Genomic DNA, 21,052 nt, shown 5'->3' with positions numbered 1-21,052 from the left:
TCAAACCAATGTCTATTGTGTTTGCATAATAACATCAGACCTTGCAAAATGGGAGGGCCCCTATGTCAATAATAAAGCTCACAGAAGCAGATGAATTTCTGATAAATTTCTGCTTTCCGAACCTGTCATGACGACGTTTTGTTAGCTATGCGTGTGATTCCTGGAAGTATGTGGAGGGGTAAAAGAGGTGTGTTTTTGTGTGTGGGTGGGTTTTTGTCATGTGTGCAAGTGAGAGTTTAAAGAGGAGAGAGAAAAAGAAGAGTTTGCCAATACTTTCCTTGTCGGATTGAGTATAAAAGACAGTTTCAGCTGCCTGGGTTGCAGTCTGGTGAGAGAAATCATGGAGAGGACTTTGGTGCAAATCGCCCTCTTTGGGCTGCTGCTGGCTTTGGTTACCACACTACCAAATAAGGTAAGGTCACAAAACCTTAGGAATAGAGCACCACACTGTGAGAACACTCAATCAGTTTAATATATTGATGTCTTAGCACTGATTATTAACAGATATTTGAGGCTTGTGCATGATTTTGTTTCTCTGCGTATGATTAAAAATGAGCAGGTTGAACAATCTGATGGGACTTTACCTTCAGTGTTCCTTCATATTCTTCATATGAATGCACAGTGTGTGTGCACTCAGAATATTCTTGTTTGGGAACAAAGTCACATTGAGATGATCCATTTACTTTAAGGGTTAAGACTTGGTATTTAGCAAAGGTTTGTTAGGTTAGGTTGCAGTAAAACTCCAGGGATTTATTTTAAGTCAGCAATGCAATGTCCTCTTAAATGACAAAATCATGTCATTGTTATGTGTGTGAATGTGTAATACTCATGTTGTGGGGCCATAATCTGTTTACACAGTTGCATCAGGGGGACTCAACTGCCTTTTGGGGACAAAAAGCTGGTCTCTGTGATGTCAATCATTAAATTAACGAGTTAAGACTTGGTGAATATTTAGGGTTAAGGATTAGTGGGAGTGAACAAGTCATTGCCATTTGAAATCACTGGATGAAAAATAATAAGAACTGGGTGGTTTCTCAGTTTCTACCAATGAGATTTCACTGATGCCACCCATAAATACTTTGTTTTTCACCATTATCTGATCTTTAGTCAGCCCGTCATCAGCCAGTGGGATCAACTAAGCCATTTTCTATTGTGCAATGTGCCTCCTCTATTTGCTCAGGACGACTGGGACATCTACAGCTTTCACATCAACTCCACAGTGACCAGTCGTTATGCCACCACTGTCATCACAAGCCGTGTGGCCAATCGTATGGACGAGTCAAAGGAAATAGAATTCCACGTCCGGATTCCCAAGAACGCCTTCATCAGTAAATTCAAAATGTGTGTGAAGCAAAAATTATCTGTTAATATTTACAGGAATTTGTACATAAAGAATTACACATTAAAGAATCACAAAAATAAATCATGTGTCACTCAGGAGTATGTCTGTAAACAAAGACTTGTCTTTGGTCTTTTTCAGGCTTATAGATGGCCAGGAGTACGACGGGGTTGTGAAAGCTAAGGAGCAAGCTCAGCAGCAGTACACTGAGGCTGTGTCCCGCGGCCAAAGCGCTGGGATTGTCAGGTACATGGATCAGTTTATTACCAGGTTTTATACAGATGAGTTCATAAGTTTTATTTGTAGAAGAATCTTGTGTGTCCTTTGGTTTACCTTCTTGCAAAATTCTGGCTACTTTCACATATTCTGGTCTCTAATATCCTTTTAACAAAAATCTTCACTCTTTAGTGGAACTACTCACAACTCATAGCCACACTTAGGCCATGATCTGTGATGGGGGGTTATAAGTAGGCATTGTTTGATTTTAGGAGTTACATGCCAGAAAGGTGGGAACCTCTGTTGTAATACCATGATTATTGTCTCTGCTGTAGTTCTGTAGGAAGGACTCTCGAGGAATTTAAGACCTCCGTGACTGTGGCTGCTCACAAAAAGGTCACCTTTGAACTCACATATGAGGAACTGCTGAAACGCAAGCTCGGCAAGTACGAACTACAAATCCACGCTCGACCCATGCAGCCTGTCAAAGACTTCAAGGTGTGTGTGTGTGTAACCCTTTCCTTTTGGTATCTAATTATATCCTCATCCAGGAAAAAAATGTTGAGGCAATTTTATTTTATTCTCAATGCCAGGTTGATGTGTACATTCATGAGAAAGCCAGCATCGATTTCATCAAGGTTAAAGGAGGACTAAGCACCAAAGCCCTCGCTAATGCCATCACCAAAACACATGCAGACAAACAGGTACTGCATGGACATATCAAAGTTATATTTTGAATTATTGCTCATCCTCGTGCACATATTTTAGTACCATTTATTTTTATCAACTGTATATCTATATGCACTTTTTTAAACAGTTTGGATGTCAAACTACAATTTGTTGTTGGATCAGTAGTGCCAATCGCTGTGCAGTGACAATCAAGTTGAATCTAATGAAATTTAATAAACGGTAGAGGACTAATTAAGGATTGACCAAGTTTAACGCAGACGTTAAACCTGGTTAATCCTGTTTCCAGGCATGGGTGCATTTCTATCCGACAGAGGACCAACAGAAAACATGTGACAGCTGTGGAGATCAGGGTATGAATGGAGATCTGGTTATTGTTTATGATGTCAACAGGGACACCTCACTTGGAGACATTAAGGTACAGTAAGAGTTCATTAACTGTTGTCTTTCAGTGGTTTATTAGCATTGCACATACATAATCAGCAAGAGCTAAATGGATCTTTTTTCTTTCCCTGTCTTTTTTACAATCTTTTCTAACCAATCAAACTTTCTTCTTAGAGATCAGCTGGGTACTTTGTGCATCACTTTGCTCCATCTAGTCTTCCCCGCATACCAAAAAATGTTGTTTTTGTTATTGATCAAAGTGGCTCCATGTACGGCAGAAAAATACAACAGGTACAGTATTTGAAGAGTGGTTTTTTTGTGTCATTTAATGATTTACTTTACAGACAACTTTATCAAGTAAAAAATTTAAGAAACACATTATTACATGGTCTCTTACTTGAATAAAAGTTCTAATGTGTGAATGATGTTTTTATCCCAGACCCGAATAGCTTTAATCCATATCTTGAATGACCTTGCAGAAGATGACTTCTTCGGTCTCTTCACTTTTGATAGCAGCATTTTTCACTGGAAACGAGAACTTGTTCAGGCCAACAAAGAAAACCTGGACAGTGCTAAGAAATTTGCACAGGATATTGAAACTAGAGGAGGTGAGGTTTTTACTTAATATTTTATTAAAGGGATGTGAACATTTGACAGCAACGGCGGTGAGGAAACATTTTTTCATTTATTTCAGCCACCGACATTAACAGAGCAGTGTTGGAAGGAGCACGTATGCTGAATGCACATCCCAGAGAAGGTTCAGCATCTATCCTTATACTACTCACCGACGGAGACCCAACCACAGGTTACAATAAAACACACATGCACAGCACATAATCATGTGCACAAATATTTATACCATACATTGCGTCCCCTCACAATATGTTTTGTGTTACCTCTCAATGATTTTGTGTTCCCTCACAATACATTTGCGTTCGCTAGCAATATGTTTTATGTTTTCTTGCAATACATTTGAATTCCTCCCTATACTTTTGCGTTCCCACGCAATACTTTTTTTCCTTCCTTTCCTTCTGAGCCATCAGTGTGTCTGCTTGGCTGCTATCATGATGGTCAACACTGTTTGCGAAATGTTAGACTTTATATGTAGCCTGCATATCTCACATTACGCAATACTGTCCACTCAATATAGAAGATCATGCTGCTACACACAGATGACACTGTTTATAGCCTACTGTCTTTAGGCTGCTCCTGGTACTGCCCTATTTCTTGATGCTGCCATTATTTTATTATTCGGCCTACTACAGCTACTGTTAAGTACTTCTGCCTTTTAAATAGAGATAGGATATACATATAAGTGGTTGTACTATGCACTTTATAATGTTCCAGTCCCACCATGCTCACTCCGCCTGACAGTATGCAGATCAGCTGTCTCCTCTAGTGTTAGGTACTGTATATCACTGCCCTAGTTTTACGGGCCTGATAAATTCCTTTTATATTCCCCCTTACATGCCTTGTTGTTTATGTGTAGATACAGAGGAAGAATGGGAGAACAGCACATATCCCATCGTTACTGTGCAATTATAGAGCATGGGAGAACAGTGGGTACTTTTAATACAGCCACACCCTTAATATTACTGTGTAACTACAGGATAACAGGTGGAGAACATGGAGAAGACTTTTTTTAACTGTGGGCATGGTTTATTCATCTTGTGTAATGTGTAAAGAATGAAAATGAATAGGCCTGCTAGGCTCCTCTCTACTTTGACATTTAAGATTAGCTGTGTTTGATCCACCTCATACATATGTTATATTAATACATTGTACTGTATACTTTAGGCTATAACTTGAGAAAGGTAAGTTGTTTTCTGCTCCAGTCTGCCTAAATGAAAAACATTTTTGGGATTAAATGTGTTTTATTTGCTTCTGCAGTGCAGGATGAACGAAGATAGACCCTTTATCAACTCATCATTCTAAATCATGCAATGAAGTAGAAGAAATGCATAAAAAAAAATCCTGAGACAAAATCATTTGTATTTATTGAAATTAGTATGTTATTTTGGAAGCACGTCACAACTGAGAAAACTCTATAATGTATTAATAGCTGCCAGAGGATGTCATTGTTTATTGTCAACTGGTTAAACCTACTTCTGGGCCCTGTTTCAGAAAGCAGGATTAGTGAAAATTCTGAGTATGTTAAACCTGAGATGAGGGAAACACTGGGTTTTCTTTTTCAGAGAGTGAGATTAGGTAAACCCTAGATCAGTAACACCGGCTACTGACGCTGTGCAAGTTGGAAAACGTCTCAGGTTACGTATGTAACCCTGGTTCCCCGAGAAGGGGAACGAGACACTGTGTCGGTTACGACACTATGGGAATGCCTCTAGGCGTAGCAGGTCTGAACGTGAATGAAATCACTCCAATCCTATTGGCTTGTTGCTAGAACGGTAAGGTGTGACGGAATAACCGGAGGAGTATAAAGCACACCTGTACACACTCATCATTAGCTTAAACTATGAAGCAGGCGCTTCAGGCGGGGAGAGAGGTGCGGCGGGCCGACGCAGTGTCTCGTTCCCCTTCTCGGGGAACTAGGGTTACATACGTAACCCAAGACGTTCCCCTTCGAGGGAACTCGAACTGCGTCGGTTACGACACTATGGGAACGAGATACCCACTAAACCGTGCCGAAAACCCCGCCTGCCCCAGTGTGCAATAAAGTGGCACAACTAAGAGGAGAGCGCATGAGTGCCAGGTGCCGAAGGAAGGTCAAGACTGTAAAACCGAATGAATGTGTGCCCCGGAAAGGAGGGCTTGAGAGGCCGCCATGCCTCTGATAGAATGAACCCTCACAAGGCAAACTGCGCACCTGATAGGCCAGGGAAATAGTCTGAACAATCCAGTTGCTAATAGTATGTTTGAATGCAGGGAGCCCAGCCCTGGGGGACCCAAAGCACATTAGCAGCTGGTCAGCCTTCCTCCAAAGGGAGGACCTCAGAGTGTAAATACTCTGACAGGGCAGAGCAGATGAAGTCTCCCCTCCTCCGCTGTCACATGAGGTGGAGGATGAAATGCCTGCAGCACTGTGGACCCTGCCGCACAAGAAGGCACTTTAGGGATGTATACTGGATGAGGGTGCAGGATAGCCCTAATATTCCCCGGGGCAAACTCCAGGCTTTGCGGGGAAACCGAAAGCGCTTGGAGATCCCCCACCCTCCTCAGAGAGGTGATAGCAAGGAGAAAGGCCATCTTGAGGGTCAAGTGTTTAGCATCAGCTGACTCCAGGGGTTCGAAGGGGGCCTCAGCCAACGCCCCAAGAACCACCGCCAGATCCCAAGTGGGAACCTTGGACCAAGTCGCAGGTCTCATCCTCCGGGCACCACGGAGGAAACGTACAACCAAGGGAAGTTTCCCCAAAGACCCCTCCCTCAGAGGGGTGTGGAAAGACGAAATAGCTGCCACGTACACCTTGAGGGTGGAAGGGGAAAGACCAGCAGAGAACCGGTCCTGGAGGAACTCCAGTACCTGAACCACCGGGCAGGTAACAGGGTCCACCGACCGCTCCCTACACCAAGTGGAGAAAACACTCCACTTCAGGCCGTACATCCTCCGTGTGGATGGGGCCCTGGAGCTCAGGAGGGTCTCGACTGCTCCGGCTGTTAGACCCGCCTCTAGGTACTGTTCCCCCTCAGGGGCCAGACCCACAGTCGCCATATGGCGGGGCAAGGGTGAAGAACCTGGCCCTGCGCCTGGGACAGCAGGTCTCTCCTCAGAGGGACCCGCCACGGCGGGCCGTCCAGGAGCGACATGATGTCCGAGGACCACACCCGGGTTGGCCAGAACGGGGCTACAAGCAGTAGGCCGACATTGTCCTGGCGGACCCGCTCCAGAACCCACGGGAGCAGAGCGACTGGGGGGAAAGCGTACAGACATAGCCTCGGCCAAGAATGTACCGTGGTGTCCAGACCCAACGGGGCTGGAGGAACGAGAGAAAACCATAGCAGGCAGTGCGTAGTCTCTTGAGACGCAAACAGAACCACGTCTATGGGGCCGAACTCTTCGCACAAGAGCTCCACCACTTCGGGGTGAAGTCTCCATTCCCCGGGCCTCAGCCCCTGCCTTGACAGCAGGTCTGCTCCCTGATTCTGCGTCCCCGGGAGATACATCGCCCTGAGCGATAGTAACCTCTGCTGGGACCACAGGAGGATCTGACGCGCCAGTCTGTACAGAGGGCGCGAGCGTAGACCGCCCTGGTGATTCAGATAGGCCACCACCGCTGTGTTGTCGGAACGAACCAGGACGTGGTGGCCTTGGAGATCGGGCAGGAAACTCCTTAGAGCCTGGAACACCGCCAACATCTCAAGACAGTTGATATGCCACTCGGATTGATGCACCTGCAAGGATCCCCTTGCAAAGCGGCCGTCCATGACCGGGCCCCAGCCCGTGAGGGAGGCGTCTGTCGAAATGACCAGCCGGCGACGACCCTCCCAGAACGGGCCCCTGGGACAGGAACCAAGTTTCCCTCCAAACTGATAGGGAACAAAGACACTAGCGCGTAACCCAAATCAGACGGAGAGGATTTCCCCTCGGGGAAAAACCCTTGGTCCTTAGCCACCACTGCAGGGGTCTCAGGAGCCGGGAGGACGCCGTGGAAGAGGTCAGAGGGGAGAGGGCAGGGTGGCGAGCCCAGCTGACGGAGCGGAGGACGGAGGTGAGTGGACCTGGAGGGGAGACAGACAGGGTTAGACACAACAGAGACAAGCACAGGGAAACAGAAATGATGGAGAATACGAGAGAGCTTGAGTGGTGAAGTGGCACCGGGTAAGGAGCAACGACGATCAAGCAGGGTTTGACTGGAGAACCGGGGTAAAAGTAGTATATAGAGATGAGGCTGATTGCTGGCAGGTGTGGCAGGCAGAGGAGGTGGCTGACGAGGTGCAGGTGCGGGTTGTTGGCTGGGCTCAGGAGCAGAGGGAGAGAGAGCACACGCAGGGGAGGAGACACAGGGAAGCAGGCAGAGTACAGGAAAACACAACACCAGGGGAAAACAGAATCACAAGCAAAAAGGAGGAATAGACAGGACACTCACCATCAGCCGGGCTGCCACCACAACAAGCCTGCTTTCTGAAACGAGGCTCTGTTTACCAGCACTGTAACCTGTAGGTACACAGAATTTTAAGATTACTTTGAGATACTTGCATATTGCAAACCAAAAGAAGAGAACATAATTAAACAGTTGTATTTGTTAAATTGTTGTATTGCACATTTTCAGCCCCAGTGCCATTGCTCTTTATTCTGGATTAGCTGTATCTAAAAAATGTGACAGCTGAATCAGATGATTGTGAGAGTCAGTTTAGTTTTCATTAATGGTAAAGTAGTTAAAGGTGTCTTTGTGGGAGAACTGATGATTGGCAACCCATTTATTGATGATCGCTATCCAATATTCATTCATTTTAGACTGAACTAAACTTGAACTCCAGGATCTAGCTGTCCACAAATACTGTACAGTATGTAGCCCAGTGTTTCCCAACTGATTTAACAGCTTTAGCAGTTCATAACGAGATGATCATTTGAATCAGCTGTGTGGGAGCAGGGAGAGCTCTAAAACATGCAGGACTAGTGTGCCTCCAGGAGAGGGTTGGGAAACACTGATGTAGCCTAATGAATAGTCATTGTATTATAGCTGACTTGGGCAGTGAAATGTTTAATTTTTTTAAATTCATGTGGTTCTAGTTGTCCACAACTCAAATCAGAATTTAAGTGGAAATGTGTTTTATAGCTCCTAATAGACACATGTAACATGTTTTATTCTTTCTGTGAATATAATACAATTAATATTATTTTCATACCTTATGTTGTGTTAACACCTTATTTTGAAAACCGGATGTTGTGACATGTGTGTCTTTGTGCTAATTTTACAAAGTCCGACGTAATTTGATAAATTATGTTGTAGCCTATGTGACGCTTGCATCGTGTAGTATTGAAGTTTGATAGCTTCTCTTCAGATAAGACTGTCAGACTGCAACACTTGTCTTTGTAAAGAGAGAAACTGACGGAACACAGTCTAACTCTGCCTGTCAGCTGGCTCTGCTCGTTAAAACTGAATTTACCATACAGAGTCAAATACGTGTGCACTCCAGATTTAGCTCCTACTAGCTGACCATGTTCTTCTCACAAACATCTAACTTTACCGCAGTTCTGTGTCCATGCATGCCGCAAACTGAAATCATTGTCTGTCAGAGCGTCCACACGAAAAGGAAGGAAGACATGGCTGGTTGTCCTCAGACAGAGTTGCTAATCACTTCAGTTCACTAAAGCTGATGATACACAGAGCAACTTTTAGAGCAATGGCGCTGGGCAATGTTGCTGTCAATATTAATGAGTAAAGATTACTACCGTAATGCCCTTCCCCCATCACTCCGCCACCCGGCCCACCACGCCGCTATCCGTTCAAAACATAGTCGGACTTGCCACCAGCGAGACTGCCCAGCAATATTGCTCAAAAAGTTGCCCCGTGTTATTTAATTCATAAATAAAGTTGAAGATTATAACTGACAATAAATAAATAAGGTAATTTTTACAAAGATGAATAAATACCAAAGCTAATTAAGAGATATATACATTAATGTCTCATTGTATAATTTAATTACTGCATACATTTATTTATTTACTGTATTTTTTGTGGATTTAATCGGATCCTTATTTATTTATTGAGCATTTATTTATTTCTGTATTTATTTCCCTTTGTCAGAATCTGTCCTCCATACATATAAACTTAAAGACTGATTAGGAGAAAAAGAGAGTCTTTAGACACACATATTTAGGTTGAAAAGACATGAAAAAGTGGATTTTGTATAATATGGAACCTTTAAACATCATAGACATTTAAATGAAAATAATATTATTTACATTTTTTTTTTAGCTCAACTTGCCTTTTTAAAACACCCGTCTTGTGTCTTTGCAGGGGTGACAAATCTTGAAACAATACAGTCAAATGTAAGAGGGGTTATTGCTGACAAATTCCCACTCTACTGTCTTGGTTTTGGTTTTGACGTCAATTTTGAGTTCCTTGAGAAGATGTCGCTGCAGAACAATGGTGCAGCCCGACGGATTTATGAAGACTCTGATGCTGATTTACAGTTGAAGGTATTTTAAATCACTTGCACTTCCCACAAATTATATATTTTCTACATTTCCATAGATACAATTATCATGGGTGGCTGTGGAGACATTAAACATTCATACAGTGTCCATACTGTATGTCAACAGGGTTTCTATGAAGAGGTGGCCACTCCTCTGTTGACAGATGTGACAATGATCTATGCTGGTGCGACCAATCTAACCCAGACTAACTTCAGCCAGTATTATAATGGCTCTGAGATTGTGGTGGCCGGTCAGATCACTGACAACGACATCGAAACTTTCAGTCCACAAGTTGTGGCCATTTCGGTAAGGATCATCCACACTGCACATTAGCTGTTATCTTCTGAAAGGTTTGTGAAAGTCCCTCTGCACACTCATATAACAATTCATTTAACTATAACAGAGGAATACAAGCATGGTGTTTTCTGACACAAACACTGGGGAGTCAACTGGAACAGTTTCTGACAGCCACATCCAGAGGGTTTGGGCCTACCTCACAGTCAAACAGCTTCTAGAGAAAGAGTGAGTGTGATGCTGACCATTTTTTCTTGATGTTCTTGTTTGTTATCAAATACTTATTGAAGGGCTGCAAACCTCATATTTCTATTTAATCCATGAATTGTTGAGTTTATAAAATTGAAAGAAAATGTAATATTAAAATACTGGCCTTTCACAATTTCCCAGAGCCCAGGATGAATGTATTCAAATTGCTTGTTTTGTGTGACAAACAGTCCAAAACCCCCCAATTTTTTATTTACAACCAAGTAAAACAAAGCAAATAAGCCTACTCACATTTAAATAGTTTGAACCAGAGAATGTTCAGCAATTTCCCTGACTTAAACAATTTAATTACCAAAAATGTTATCACTTGTCAGAAAAGTTTCTGTTGCTATCCTTTTCAAGCTTTACGTTTTCACAGGGCACATACGCAGTTTACATTGATAACAGTGCCAGATTTCCTGCTCAATATTTGCAGTGTAATTTTTCAAACAATGGGTCTTTTCTTTTCACACAGATGTAGGCAGACTTGTAATGTTCATTGTCAATGTAATTAGTCAGCCAGACATTAAGAAAAGAACATGTCTCCACTTCCTTCTACTGTACTATACTCAAAAATATCGTCAAATATCCCAGATACGGATGCTGCCATCTTGCCCTGGTGGTGTAATTTGGAGCCAGTCTGTACTGTAGTGGGGGTTGGAGCCGCAGTATCGAAGTCTCGACCCCACATACCTAGCTGACTCAATTGTCAATCATGACGTGAAACCCCCCTTTTTAAGTTAATGCCAAAGGTTTTTATCAACTAACCAAACAGCTACTGAGGATTCAACAAAAATAATATCAAAAGATATCGTTAGCCATTAAATAACATCATACTGTCATGTCAACTGGCGTATTCAGTTCTTGAAGTGGGCCGGAACGAAGCTGCTGGTACTCTCCTCTGCCCTCTCCATATCAGGTTCTATGGTCACTACGTGACGCTCACATGTTCCCATTCCCCCTAATTTCTGTCGGCAGAGAGAGACAAGGGAGAAGAGAAGCCTTTCAAGCAGCCGTGTGCTGAATGTAGCTCGTCAATGTCATTTTTCTTTCCTGAACCGAGCAATCCATGTGTTGGAAAGTTGTGGGGACAATTAAGAAATTTTGAAAAAATAGTCATTGATGAAATAGGCTGTAAGTTACTTTTTATGGACAAGGCAGATCTGTTTCTTCCATATTTACAAACCTTTCTCATATATTTTTTATTTGATATTTAACATTTCTTGTTGCAAGCTAATTATCTGAAAACAATTAGCAAATGCTTTCAAAAAGTGATGGGGACAAAATCAGCCATTTCAAAAAGTGGTGGGGACATGTCCCCAGCGTCCCCAGTGTAAATGACACCTATGGACCAATCACAGCCTTGACAGATAGGTGTTATTTATACTGGGGACGCTGGAGACATGTCAGAATCAGAATGTCTCCATCCCTTTTTGAAAGCTTTTGTTAAAAATGTTCTGAAAAACGTCTTGCAACTAGAAAGGTTAAATAACAAATGAAACAACGCACAGTAAGATGCAAAGCAGTTGAAATATTGAAGAAAAAAATGTGAATTGTCCAAAAAAGCTTAAGCTAAAACAACAAGCTGCTGATTACTGCATTATATTCCATTATATTTTGAATTGTCATTTGCCACCTTAATTTTTTCCCCTTCATATAAATAAAGACATTTCCTCCATAAATTGGTGCAGAAAATGTCTCCAGAATGCAGGACATTGTGTGTTTAATGCTCAAAGTCTTCTCAGAGAGGACCCCCAGACCCCACCACTGAAATATTTCAGCATCACACCCCTAATCTGAGCCCTTATGTCTTCACCTCTTTAGTTAAGTTTAAGTTATTACATTAATATTGTTAATTAGCCACACAAATCAGAGACCAACTACCATGTAGCATTTTTCTTGCACAATAATTTAATGAATGACAGGTAGGCAGACTATCCAAATAAAGTGTGACCTGTAAATATATTAACATTACGTACTATAATATTTACTAGTTTCATCTTGAGGTTGAGGATAGTTTCTTTTTTTCCACTTCAAGCACTGGTCATGTTTAAAACATTCGTACGCACTTGTGACACAGGCTGCAGTTTTCTGGACCTGAAAAGGAGAATGTGAAGAAAGAGGCCTTGGAGCTGTCGCTGAAGTACAGCTTTGTGACACCACTGACATCCATGGTGGTTACCAAGCCTCTGGGGGAGAACACGGAGGTGCTCTATAAACCCAAAGAAGGTGCAACACCACAGGCACAGCAACCTCCTGCAGGATCTGGTCAGTGGATCTTAAGGCCAAACGCTGGCCCCATGGGCAACAGAGTTTCTACTAGTGAACCACACACATTTGAATGAAAACACAATGCAAAATGTCCAACATTTTTTTTTTCAACATTTCTCTTTTATCAGTGCAGTTACATGGTTATGGTAAGACACATCTGCATGATTTGGTATCAGGTGTTATTACAATGTATAAATACAATTATTACATTTAATAAGAACTAGAGATTTAGACCAATTTGTGGGTGGCATTTATATTGATTAATCAAATTTCTACAATCTAAAGTCTGGCTGAGGAACTGAACATATGTATCATAGAATACAGGTAATTAATTGATTAACTTATTGATTGACTAATTGCTTTAATTGTATGCTATTATATAGTTAACACATTATTAGTTAACATTCAATTAATGTAAACAATTAATTGCAAATACTACAATGCTGCAACAAAAGTAGACAGTTGGTGATGGTTCTGCATATGAAAACGTATGACACACAAATTTGCCAATTTGTAAAGATCAATTTTAAAGTAAATAAATAACTGTCATCATATTTTTTTTTACAGCAGGTGCCTTTCCAGGTATAATATGACACATACACTATTATGGTAAAATCCTCCCCAAGAAGTATATATATAAAAAATATAAGAAACACATATACACTTGAAAGAATATGTATTTAGGAACATCTAATTATATACACTTGCAGTTCAGCACACACACACACGCCATTCACTCAGCTCTTCTCAGAAATGTCCTGAAATGCATTTATCTAACATCTAATTATATATACACGTGGCCCAGCATGCACACACACACACAGTCGGCCCAAACACACTCATTCGATCATCACAGGCGCCAATCAATCAGCACACACACACACCATTCACGCAGCTCTTCTCAGAAATGTGCAGTAAGGCAAGGCAAGTTTATTTGTATAGCACATTTCAACAACAAGGTAATTCAAAGGGCTTTCCATAAAACATAAAAGCAACAGAGGGGGGAAAAAGTGTAACAGTTAAATAGAAAATAAAAACGGGCAGGTCTCCCACCTTTGCTTATTTTATTCCTTGATTCCCCATCTCCCACTCTACCTCCCCTTTAGTTACTTAGGGACTCTAACCCTACCCTAGTCTTTCAGTCTTAATTTAAAAGAACTGACAGTTTCAGCAGACCTGCAGTTATCTGGGAGTTTGCTCCAGATATATGTAGCATAATAACTGAACGCTGCTTCTTCTTGTTTAGTTTTGACTCTGGGGACAGAAAGCAGACCTGCCCCAGACGACCTGAGAGGTCTGGATGGTTCCTAACGAAGCAGAAGATCAGAAATGTATTTTGGCCCTAAACCATTTAGTGCTTTATAAACTAACAGCAGCAATTCTTTGACATACAGGAAGCCAATTTAAAGACCTCAGAACTGGAGTGATGTGATCCACTTTTTTGGTCTTAGTGTGGACTCGAACAGCAGTGTTTCTAGTTTAAGATTTTTTTTGCAAATTATTCCATGCCCAGGGTGCATAGTATGAAAACGCAGTTTTCACCAGATCTGTCAAAACCCTGGGTACATTAAAAAGCAACCACTTGGAGGAGCTTAGCTGGTAACTAGCAGAATTGAGACAGAGAAGGGTACAGAGGTAAGTTGGAAGTTTACCTAGCATAGCTTTATATATAAAAATATACCAGTGCTGTTTCCTGCGGCTGGTCAGTGATGTCCAACCCACCAGATCATTAAGAATGCAATGGTGAGTGAGGGACTTTGCATTCCTTATAGGCTCCTATGTCATTGGCAATTTTTTAAATACAACAGCTTGCTCTTCGTTGGTAATATATGATGCTCTGCTGCCAGTAGACTTGTCCATGTTTACATTTGGTCATCTGCTGCTAACACCACCTTTTTTATGTGAATGAGCTCATGGCTGGATTGGGAAACCCTGGGTTGACTTATCAAGTTGATAACCAGTTTTGTGTGACTGCTTAGCCTGAACGCAATTATTAGGGTTAGTGAAGTCTGACAATGAAAAGATATCGTATGTTGATCTTGCTTTGTGGTACAGGCCCCAGTTCATAAAACTTCTTCTTTTTTTATTCTGACCTCCTGTTTGCCTGTTTTTTTGCCATCTCTCCTTCTTGACAAAGCAATTACATTTTAGCATGTGCCAGATTTTCCAACCCTCATGCTCCCACTGCCCCTTGTCCTGTGCATGAGCACAAATGTTACCTATTGCTGATTGGTTGGAATAGTGTTGTGTGGCTCACTTTGTTTCCCATTTAGAGAGCCAGGGCTAAGTACAAACACTAGATTTTTTTTAGTGCACACACAGAAGGGACAGCTTGCAGACCATGAAGAGATGTTCACTGACTTTGAGAAGTATATTGGCTTAGAATCATTACCCCAACTTTAAATAATAATAATACATTTTATATTTAGCCAATGGCATATAGCATACTTTCTCTCTGATGAGTATATGTTCTCATTCTTTGCAGTAAAATGTGTTATTTATAATACAAGCTGTTTCAGACGCACTTCTCTTTGCACTATTTCCCATGTACATTTTTGCATTTTGCACAATTTGGAATATGTTTCAGAAACATTTGAATCTCAACCAAAGAGTTGCATGAAAACAGATGTTGTATCTTTGCAAAATTCTATTGTGTAAAATATCAATTTATATTCAATTCAATTTTATTTATATAGCGCCAAAACACAACAACAGTTATCTCACAGCACTAGGCGACAGAGGCAAGGAAAAACTTCCTTTTAAGCAGAACCATGGCTCAGGCTCTGGGGGTGAAGGGGAGAGAGAGAGAGAGAGAGAGAGAGAGAGGGCAAGAGAGGATCAGAGAGAGAGAGAGCAGGAGAGGAACAGAGAGAAAAAGAGGGGGATGGAAGGAGAGAGAGGGGAGGGAGGCAGCTATACAATATACACACACAGATACAACATTTATATCTAAAATGTTTTATCAATTTATATCCAAATGCACAAAGGCAATAATGTGTTTTACCAAAAACTTTTATGGATCAGCAAGGAGTGACCTGAAAGTCCCTCCTACACACTTTGGAAGGTACGAGTGAACAAAATATGAGTGAAGTATTAAGTAAACTGGTAAAGAAATTAACAACTGTATGTTATCATTTTTATTTTTTTATCTTTTTTCTTTCACAGCATTGTTTGCTGATTTTAATGATTATGATGATCTCGTTGATGATCCCATTTTTCGAGGTAAGACAAGTGTACACATCTGCACTTAAAAGCATAACTTCTTCACATTTCCTGAGTCAAACAAGAGTTGTAAACTTTTTTCATAATTACAATGAAACGCTTACATTTTTTTTTTCATTTTGAAATAGTTATCTCATGATCACAAAATTTAAAATTATTTTTGAAATGTTTACTTTGATGAATGCAAAATGCTAAACTGAAATGTGCATTATTCAGGAAATTATTCTGAATATTACTACAGTTTTAACAATTAGAATATTGTATATTTTTTGTAGAAAACGTACAAGTAAGATCTTAACAGACATTTAATTCTTAAATTTATTCATTTCCCATCATGTATTAGTGGAGTCCACTGCTGTTCTACAAGAAGAACTCATTAGCGATAAATCTACAGGTAAAATTATTTTTCTGTACCAGTTCTGATCCATCGTTCTTATTTTGTAAATATGGTACCAACCACCCATGTTGAAGCACTAGCAAATACCCCCACCAAGGCTGGACAGTCCTCCAAATCTGTTCTTCTAATGATAAAAAAACAAATACAGTGAAAGACAATCAGTTTTAAGTGCTTATATCAAATAGCCAAATGGGTCAGTAATAGGCATGAAAAATAAAAAAATAAAGCAAATGACCCACACCCCAGGCTTAAAAATTTGTTGAGTTAAATATTTACCAACAAAAAGTGTTTTGCGAAATATTTCCAACAGTTACAGAATTTGTTTGGGCAGAAATAGATGTGGCCATTGATTGATGTTTCTAAGAATTTTGAAGTGGGTACTAACTTGTTTTTAGTTCACGTTTCATGAGTTATAAATAAATAAACCACATAGTGCTGCTGTTGGATCTGAATTTCCACTAAAAACTACTGATGTATTTTATGCCACTTGTCTTTTCAGTAGTTTTTAAGATTTTATGCTTCTTACAAGCCAAACAGGGCAGAAAAAAACATCCTTAGTAGAGGTATAATGCTCCCTTTTCCTGACTTTATTTGTTTTTACCCCCACTACATTCAGATGTATTACTTACATTTACATACGCACATTTTAATATTGCAAACTTGCATAAAAGACTATTTGTATTTTTGTATGGGCAATCATCAAATATGCCAATCCCATGATATTTATGGGATGTTACTTAACGGAACATTTTAAATACAGGTACAAAAAAACATTGACTTACATATATATAGATTTACTCTGCGTAGGTTAGGGTTTGTAGGTTAAATCAAGAACACATTGTGACTTGTATCATTTTGATATACAGTTTACAATTTAATGTTAGATGAAGTCTGTGTGAATTTAGTGGTTTGTTTTGAAGCTGAGGTGTCAGAATATAGATATCAAATATCCTGCTTTATTAATACAATATTCTCTGAAGCTTTGTAATATAAATGTGTATAACTTGCTTTGTGTAAATGTATTTACAGCTGCTCATCCTGGTTTTGATTCTTTAAGTACTGTAGTGGCTCACGGCAAAGTGCAAGAAACAGCAACTACTGGTAAAGAATCTCATGCATGTAATTCATGGTATTGTTTAACAGTGCTTAGTTCATCACCTTTTTTGTTTGTTTAAAGATTTGTTCTTCTTCTGGTGATGTTAGCTGGAGTAATCCATGGCAAAATCAACATAAATGTAATCCACAGGCACACCTTCTGTTAATTACTCACAGTAAATAGATCCCTGTTGTTGTATATACTGTATTGGGATGTTTTAATTTAATAATATTGTTTTCTGTATCTATGTTTTAATGTCGACTTGCCCCTTGCGTCTGCCTCTTGGCCAGGTCGACATTGTAAATGAGAAATGGTTCTCAAATGACTTATCTGGTTAAATAAAGCATCATAAACAAGTGCAACGCACATACTGTATCTGTAAACAGTTTAAAAACCTAAAGTCAAAAGTATTTTTTTGTGGTGTGAAAAAGGGTGCACTTCTAAAAATGTACTATAATAGGCCATACTTTAATGAAGAGAACCTGCTTGTCATTATCACTATGTTAGCATTCATTAGTTAATGACAAATATACTGATCTAGCTTTCTGTTTTTCCCCTGTTCCTTCACGTAATTAATAGTTAGTGAGTTAAGTAGTAAGTTGATTCAAAACACAAACATATAAGCAAATCAGGTCCAACAAAAAAAAAAAACTGCCTCTTCTTCTCTTGTGACGCTGTGTGTCTCTGTATCTCTGTGTTCCTCTGTAGTTCCTCTTATCCACAGGTTTTTGCTAAAAACTGAGACTCGGTCTCTTCCATTATGCTTTGATGTCACTGGAGATGTCCGCCTTAAACTACTACACCATCCCAACAGGGGTCAGTAATGTTCCTCTTTGTGCCATCACTAATTCCCCTCCATTATTTACAACCTAATCAATAAACACCTTTTATTTTGCCTGTTGCTTTATGTGTAACACTCTTCTTCTATTCTCCTCAGGATCTTTGTGTCAGTTATATACTGTGTAATAACCAATAATTATCCCCTAGTTTGCAGTGGTGGGAAGTAACTTAAATACATTGATTTTACATGATAGTCTTATTAAACAATTCTAGATTGAGTATCACTTGGCCACAGTACAGTACTTAAAATTTACTGATGATTCTTCTGTACATTGACTTAAGTAGGTTTTGAGATTTTGAGTGAAGGACTTTTATTTGTAATCTACATTGTTTTGCTAGTACTTGCACTTCTTTCACCACTGCTAGTTTGAAGTGTGGTGTTGAGTTGTGTTTGTTCTCTTTTGTACTAGAGCTGTCTGTGAATGGTGAGCTTGATTCAGTAGCGTATGGAGGCTTCAAAAGGATTGTCATCCACTTCAAAGCTGACCTGCATATTGAGGTTGACACCCAGAGAATCACTGTACGAGAGGGACAGACGATGACACAGCACACTGGACAGGATCTCATCACAGCTGGAAGGTGACTTTGCATTGTAATGGCAGGAATTACGCTATGATGATACTCAGCTGTGTATAGACTCTGATGCAGGGATGAAAATGCACATGGTCACTGTTTCTGCATGCAGAGTTAAGTATTCATGTGTGGCCTAAGGTCACATCAGAGCTTTAAGGAATAGTTTGACATTTTGGGAAATACATTTATTCATTCACTTGCTGAGTGTTAGAGGAGAGGATGGATTTAGCTGTAATGTCCCTATGCTAAGTATAAACCTAGCACCAGCATCCATCCATCTTAGCTTAGGCCTAGGTTTTTACACCTAGATAGGAGCTGGGCTAGCTGTTTCTGACTTGTTTCCAGTCTTTGCGCTAAGCTAAGCTAACCAGCTGCTGGTTGTAGCTTCATATTTACCTACAGACATGAAAATGGTATCAGTCCTATCATTGTACTCTACACCAGAAAGCCAATCAACTATTTCCTAAAATGTTATAACCAATTACTATGCTAATTCATTTGGTTCAGGAGCTCATTAAATTGCTCTTTTGGTGCCTCCCAGTACCTCTCTGCTGCTTCAGGAAGCTATTTATAATCCACCAAATGTGGTGAAACAGTCAGAGCCCTCCTCTCTGTGACTCGCATAGAGGTGAGCCAAAGTTTCTAACTGGTACTGTTCTACCTCCCACACCAGCTCCAATTAATTACATAAACAGAGGAAATAAACGGAAAACCCAAAACTGTTTGTTGACTTTGATATGAGTTACATCATTACAATTTCCCTTAAACATTAAAATCCAAAGATACCTGATCATATTCTGGGCTATTCAATAGCCTAACGAATTCACAATGATCCTGTGCCTCTGAGCAGGACAAACAGTAGGCTAACCTGTAATTATTCATGTGCAGTTGTTTGTTAAAAAGGTGACAACTACAGAGAGAATATCTGCACTGATAACTGTGAGACTTTATTAGTACCAACACAGTGCACATGAGCCTGAGTAATCAGCTAAGATAAGCGAAATGACCTGTGTGGGTGTGCAGGGCTTTTAAAAAGAGTCCAAAAGAAAGCTAATAGGAGATGCTCTTTTTACTAGTTTGACAGTGATTAGGCGGGACAAGGAAATAGATGTTGCAGCTGGAGACACACGCATGGTCATCTTGATTCATAAGCGAGGTGACAAAGAATTCATCTGGCCGGTTTTAAGACAGAAGCCATCAGACAACAACATTTCAGGAATTTTAGGTGGGTAAAAAGGCTGGATTTGCTTGTGTGTTTTAATCTCAAGTTAACAATATATTGAATTAGTGTTTGCGCCCAAATGAGGTGGTTGATAGAGAGATAATTCATTAAAAAGACGCAAATATGTTGTACTGTGTCTCATGGAGTGTCAGTTTTTCAGTGCCACTGCTTTATTGTTTATTCTCTGTGTCCAGCTTTAAAGCCAGCAGTTTATGAGGAGATGCACCACACTCCCTCAACAAAACTTAAGATCAAAGACCAGGAGATTGATGTTACCAGGTACATTTTCTTCTGTATTATTAGTTGATATATAAAAAAGAGAGCTGTTTGGGAGTAATAAAAGTATTATTATTTTGATATACACATATATATGACCATGTATTTCTTTCTTTTGTAGATCTAATGCTGTTGACTACAGTATTGTCTCTGCCCTGACACTGGACTGCTGGTTCATGTCTGCTGAGTCTGCCCTGCAGAGACGACTGGATGATTTCATTGTTACACAACTTTAACTGGGAAACATGTTGAATCAATTGCAAATATGACTTTCTTACATCTCTTTAATGTTTGCAATGAAAGTTTGGTGTATGGTTGCTTTAGCTTGTTGTATCACTTGTTGTATGTACTGCTTTTTTACAAAAGCAGTACATACTTCCAGACAGAAATAATAAATTCATCAACATATTAGTCATGTACGTGTGTCATTATGGAGTAAAATTGTTTCTTTGTACCTCTATCACTTTAAGTTTTCAAACCAGTGTGGTCTGTGTTTGTATGAAAAGCTTTCAGTGTGGTAACAAAGTCCTGGCAAAGTGGGAAGGCTTGACCTGTCAACACTTTCTTTTAGCTACAGTCATTGACAAACAATATGGGCACCCCTGCATGTCTATCACTACTACTTCTTCCAAAAAATGTTCACAGTCACAAATGCTTTGGTCTCTTTTTTTGCATTGGAACAACACAAAAAAAGCAGAAGAGAAAAAAGCCAAACCTGAGAAACTCCACACAGAACTGTAAAAATGTACTGGACAAACTCAATGTTTGGTCGCACACCATCCATCCATCCATCGTCAACCACCATCCTGCGAACAGGGTCGCGGGGGGCTGGAGCCAATCCCAGCTGACATCGCAGGGCCACACATAGACAAACAACCAATCAACCTAGCC

At 40.3% G+C, this 21,052-nt stretch overlaps 1 protein-coding gene across 4 annotated transcripts; it reads left to right on the top strand.

Annotated features, from left to right (window-relative positions):
- Positions 1–132: 132 nt before the first annotated feature.
- On the top strand, positions 133–20,572 carry LOC119886688 (inter-alpha-trypsin inhibitor heavy chain H3-like). Of its 4 annotated transcripts, none has more exons than XM_038697593.1 (23): positions 133–412; positions 1,181–1,341; positions 1,481–1,585; positions 1,891–2,053; positions 2,149–2,259; positions 2,532–2,660; positions 2,801–2,917; positions 3,066–3,234; positions 3,321–3,431; positions 9,546–9,727; positions 9,851–10,030; positions 10,128–10,246; positions 12,345–12,532; positions 12,664–12,681; positions 13,106–13,117; positions 15,701–15,757; positions 16,101–16,151; positions 17,184–17,255; positions 17,959–18,066; positions 18,501–18,669; positions 19,740–19,888; positions 20,080–20,164; positions 20,283–20,572. In XM_038697593.1, the coding sequence occupies exons 1-23, from the start codon at positions 341–343 to the stop codon at positions 20,395–20,397; spliced, it is 2,643 nt and encodes an 880-aa protein (XP_038553521.1). In that variant the 5' UTR covers positions 133–340; the 3' UTR covers positions 20,398–20,572. The 4 variants fall into 4 exon arrangements, with proteins under 4 accessions (XP_038553521.1, XP_038553520.1, XP_038553522.1 ...); XM_038697592.1 differs by having other exon boundaries at positions 13,103–13,117; XM_038697594.1 differs by lacking the exon at positions 13,106–13,117.
- The last annotated feature ends 480 nt before the right edge of the window (positions 20,573–21,052 follow it).

Source organism: Micropterus salmoides, unplaced genomic scaffold, assembly GCF_014851395.1.
Source record: "Micropterus salmoides isolate LMB-PRFRI ecotype aquatic unplaced genomic scaffold, ASM1485139v1 Ms_hic_scaffold_4, whole genome shotgun sequence".
NCBI lineage: Eukaryota > Metazoa > Chordata > Actinopteri > Centrarchiformes > Centrarchidae > Micropterus > Micropterus salmoides.
The sequence above is the reverse complement of the archived record's forward strand: the minus strand, read 5'-3'. Positions and strand labels throughout refer to the sequence as shown.

Excerpts from the sequence above, each read along its gene's own strand:
- LOC119886688 (XM_038697592.1), top strand. The coding sequence starts at position 341 with ATGGAGAGGACTTTGGTGCAAATCGCCCTCTTTGGGCTGCTGCTGGCT. Across the intron at positions 3,432-9,545 it reads CGACGGAGACCCAACCACAG|GGGTGACAAATCTTGAAACA; the intron begins GTTACAATAAAA and ends GTGTCTTTGCAG. Across the intron at positions 15,758-16,100 it reads TGATGATCCCATTTTTCGAG|TGGAGTCCACTGCTGTTCTA; the intron begins GTAAGACAAGTG and ends ATCATGTATTAG.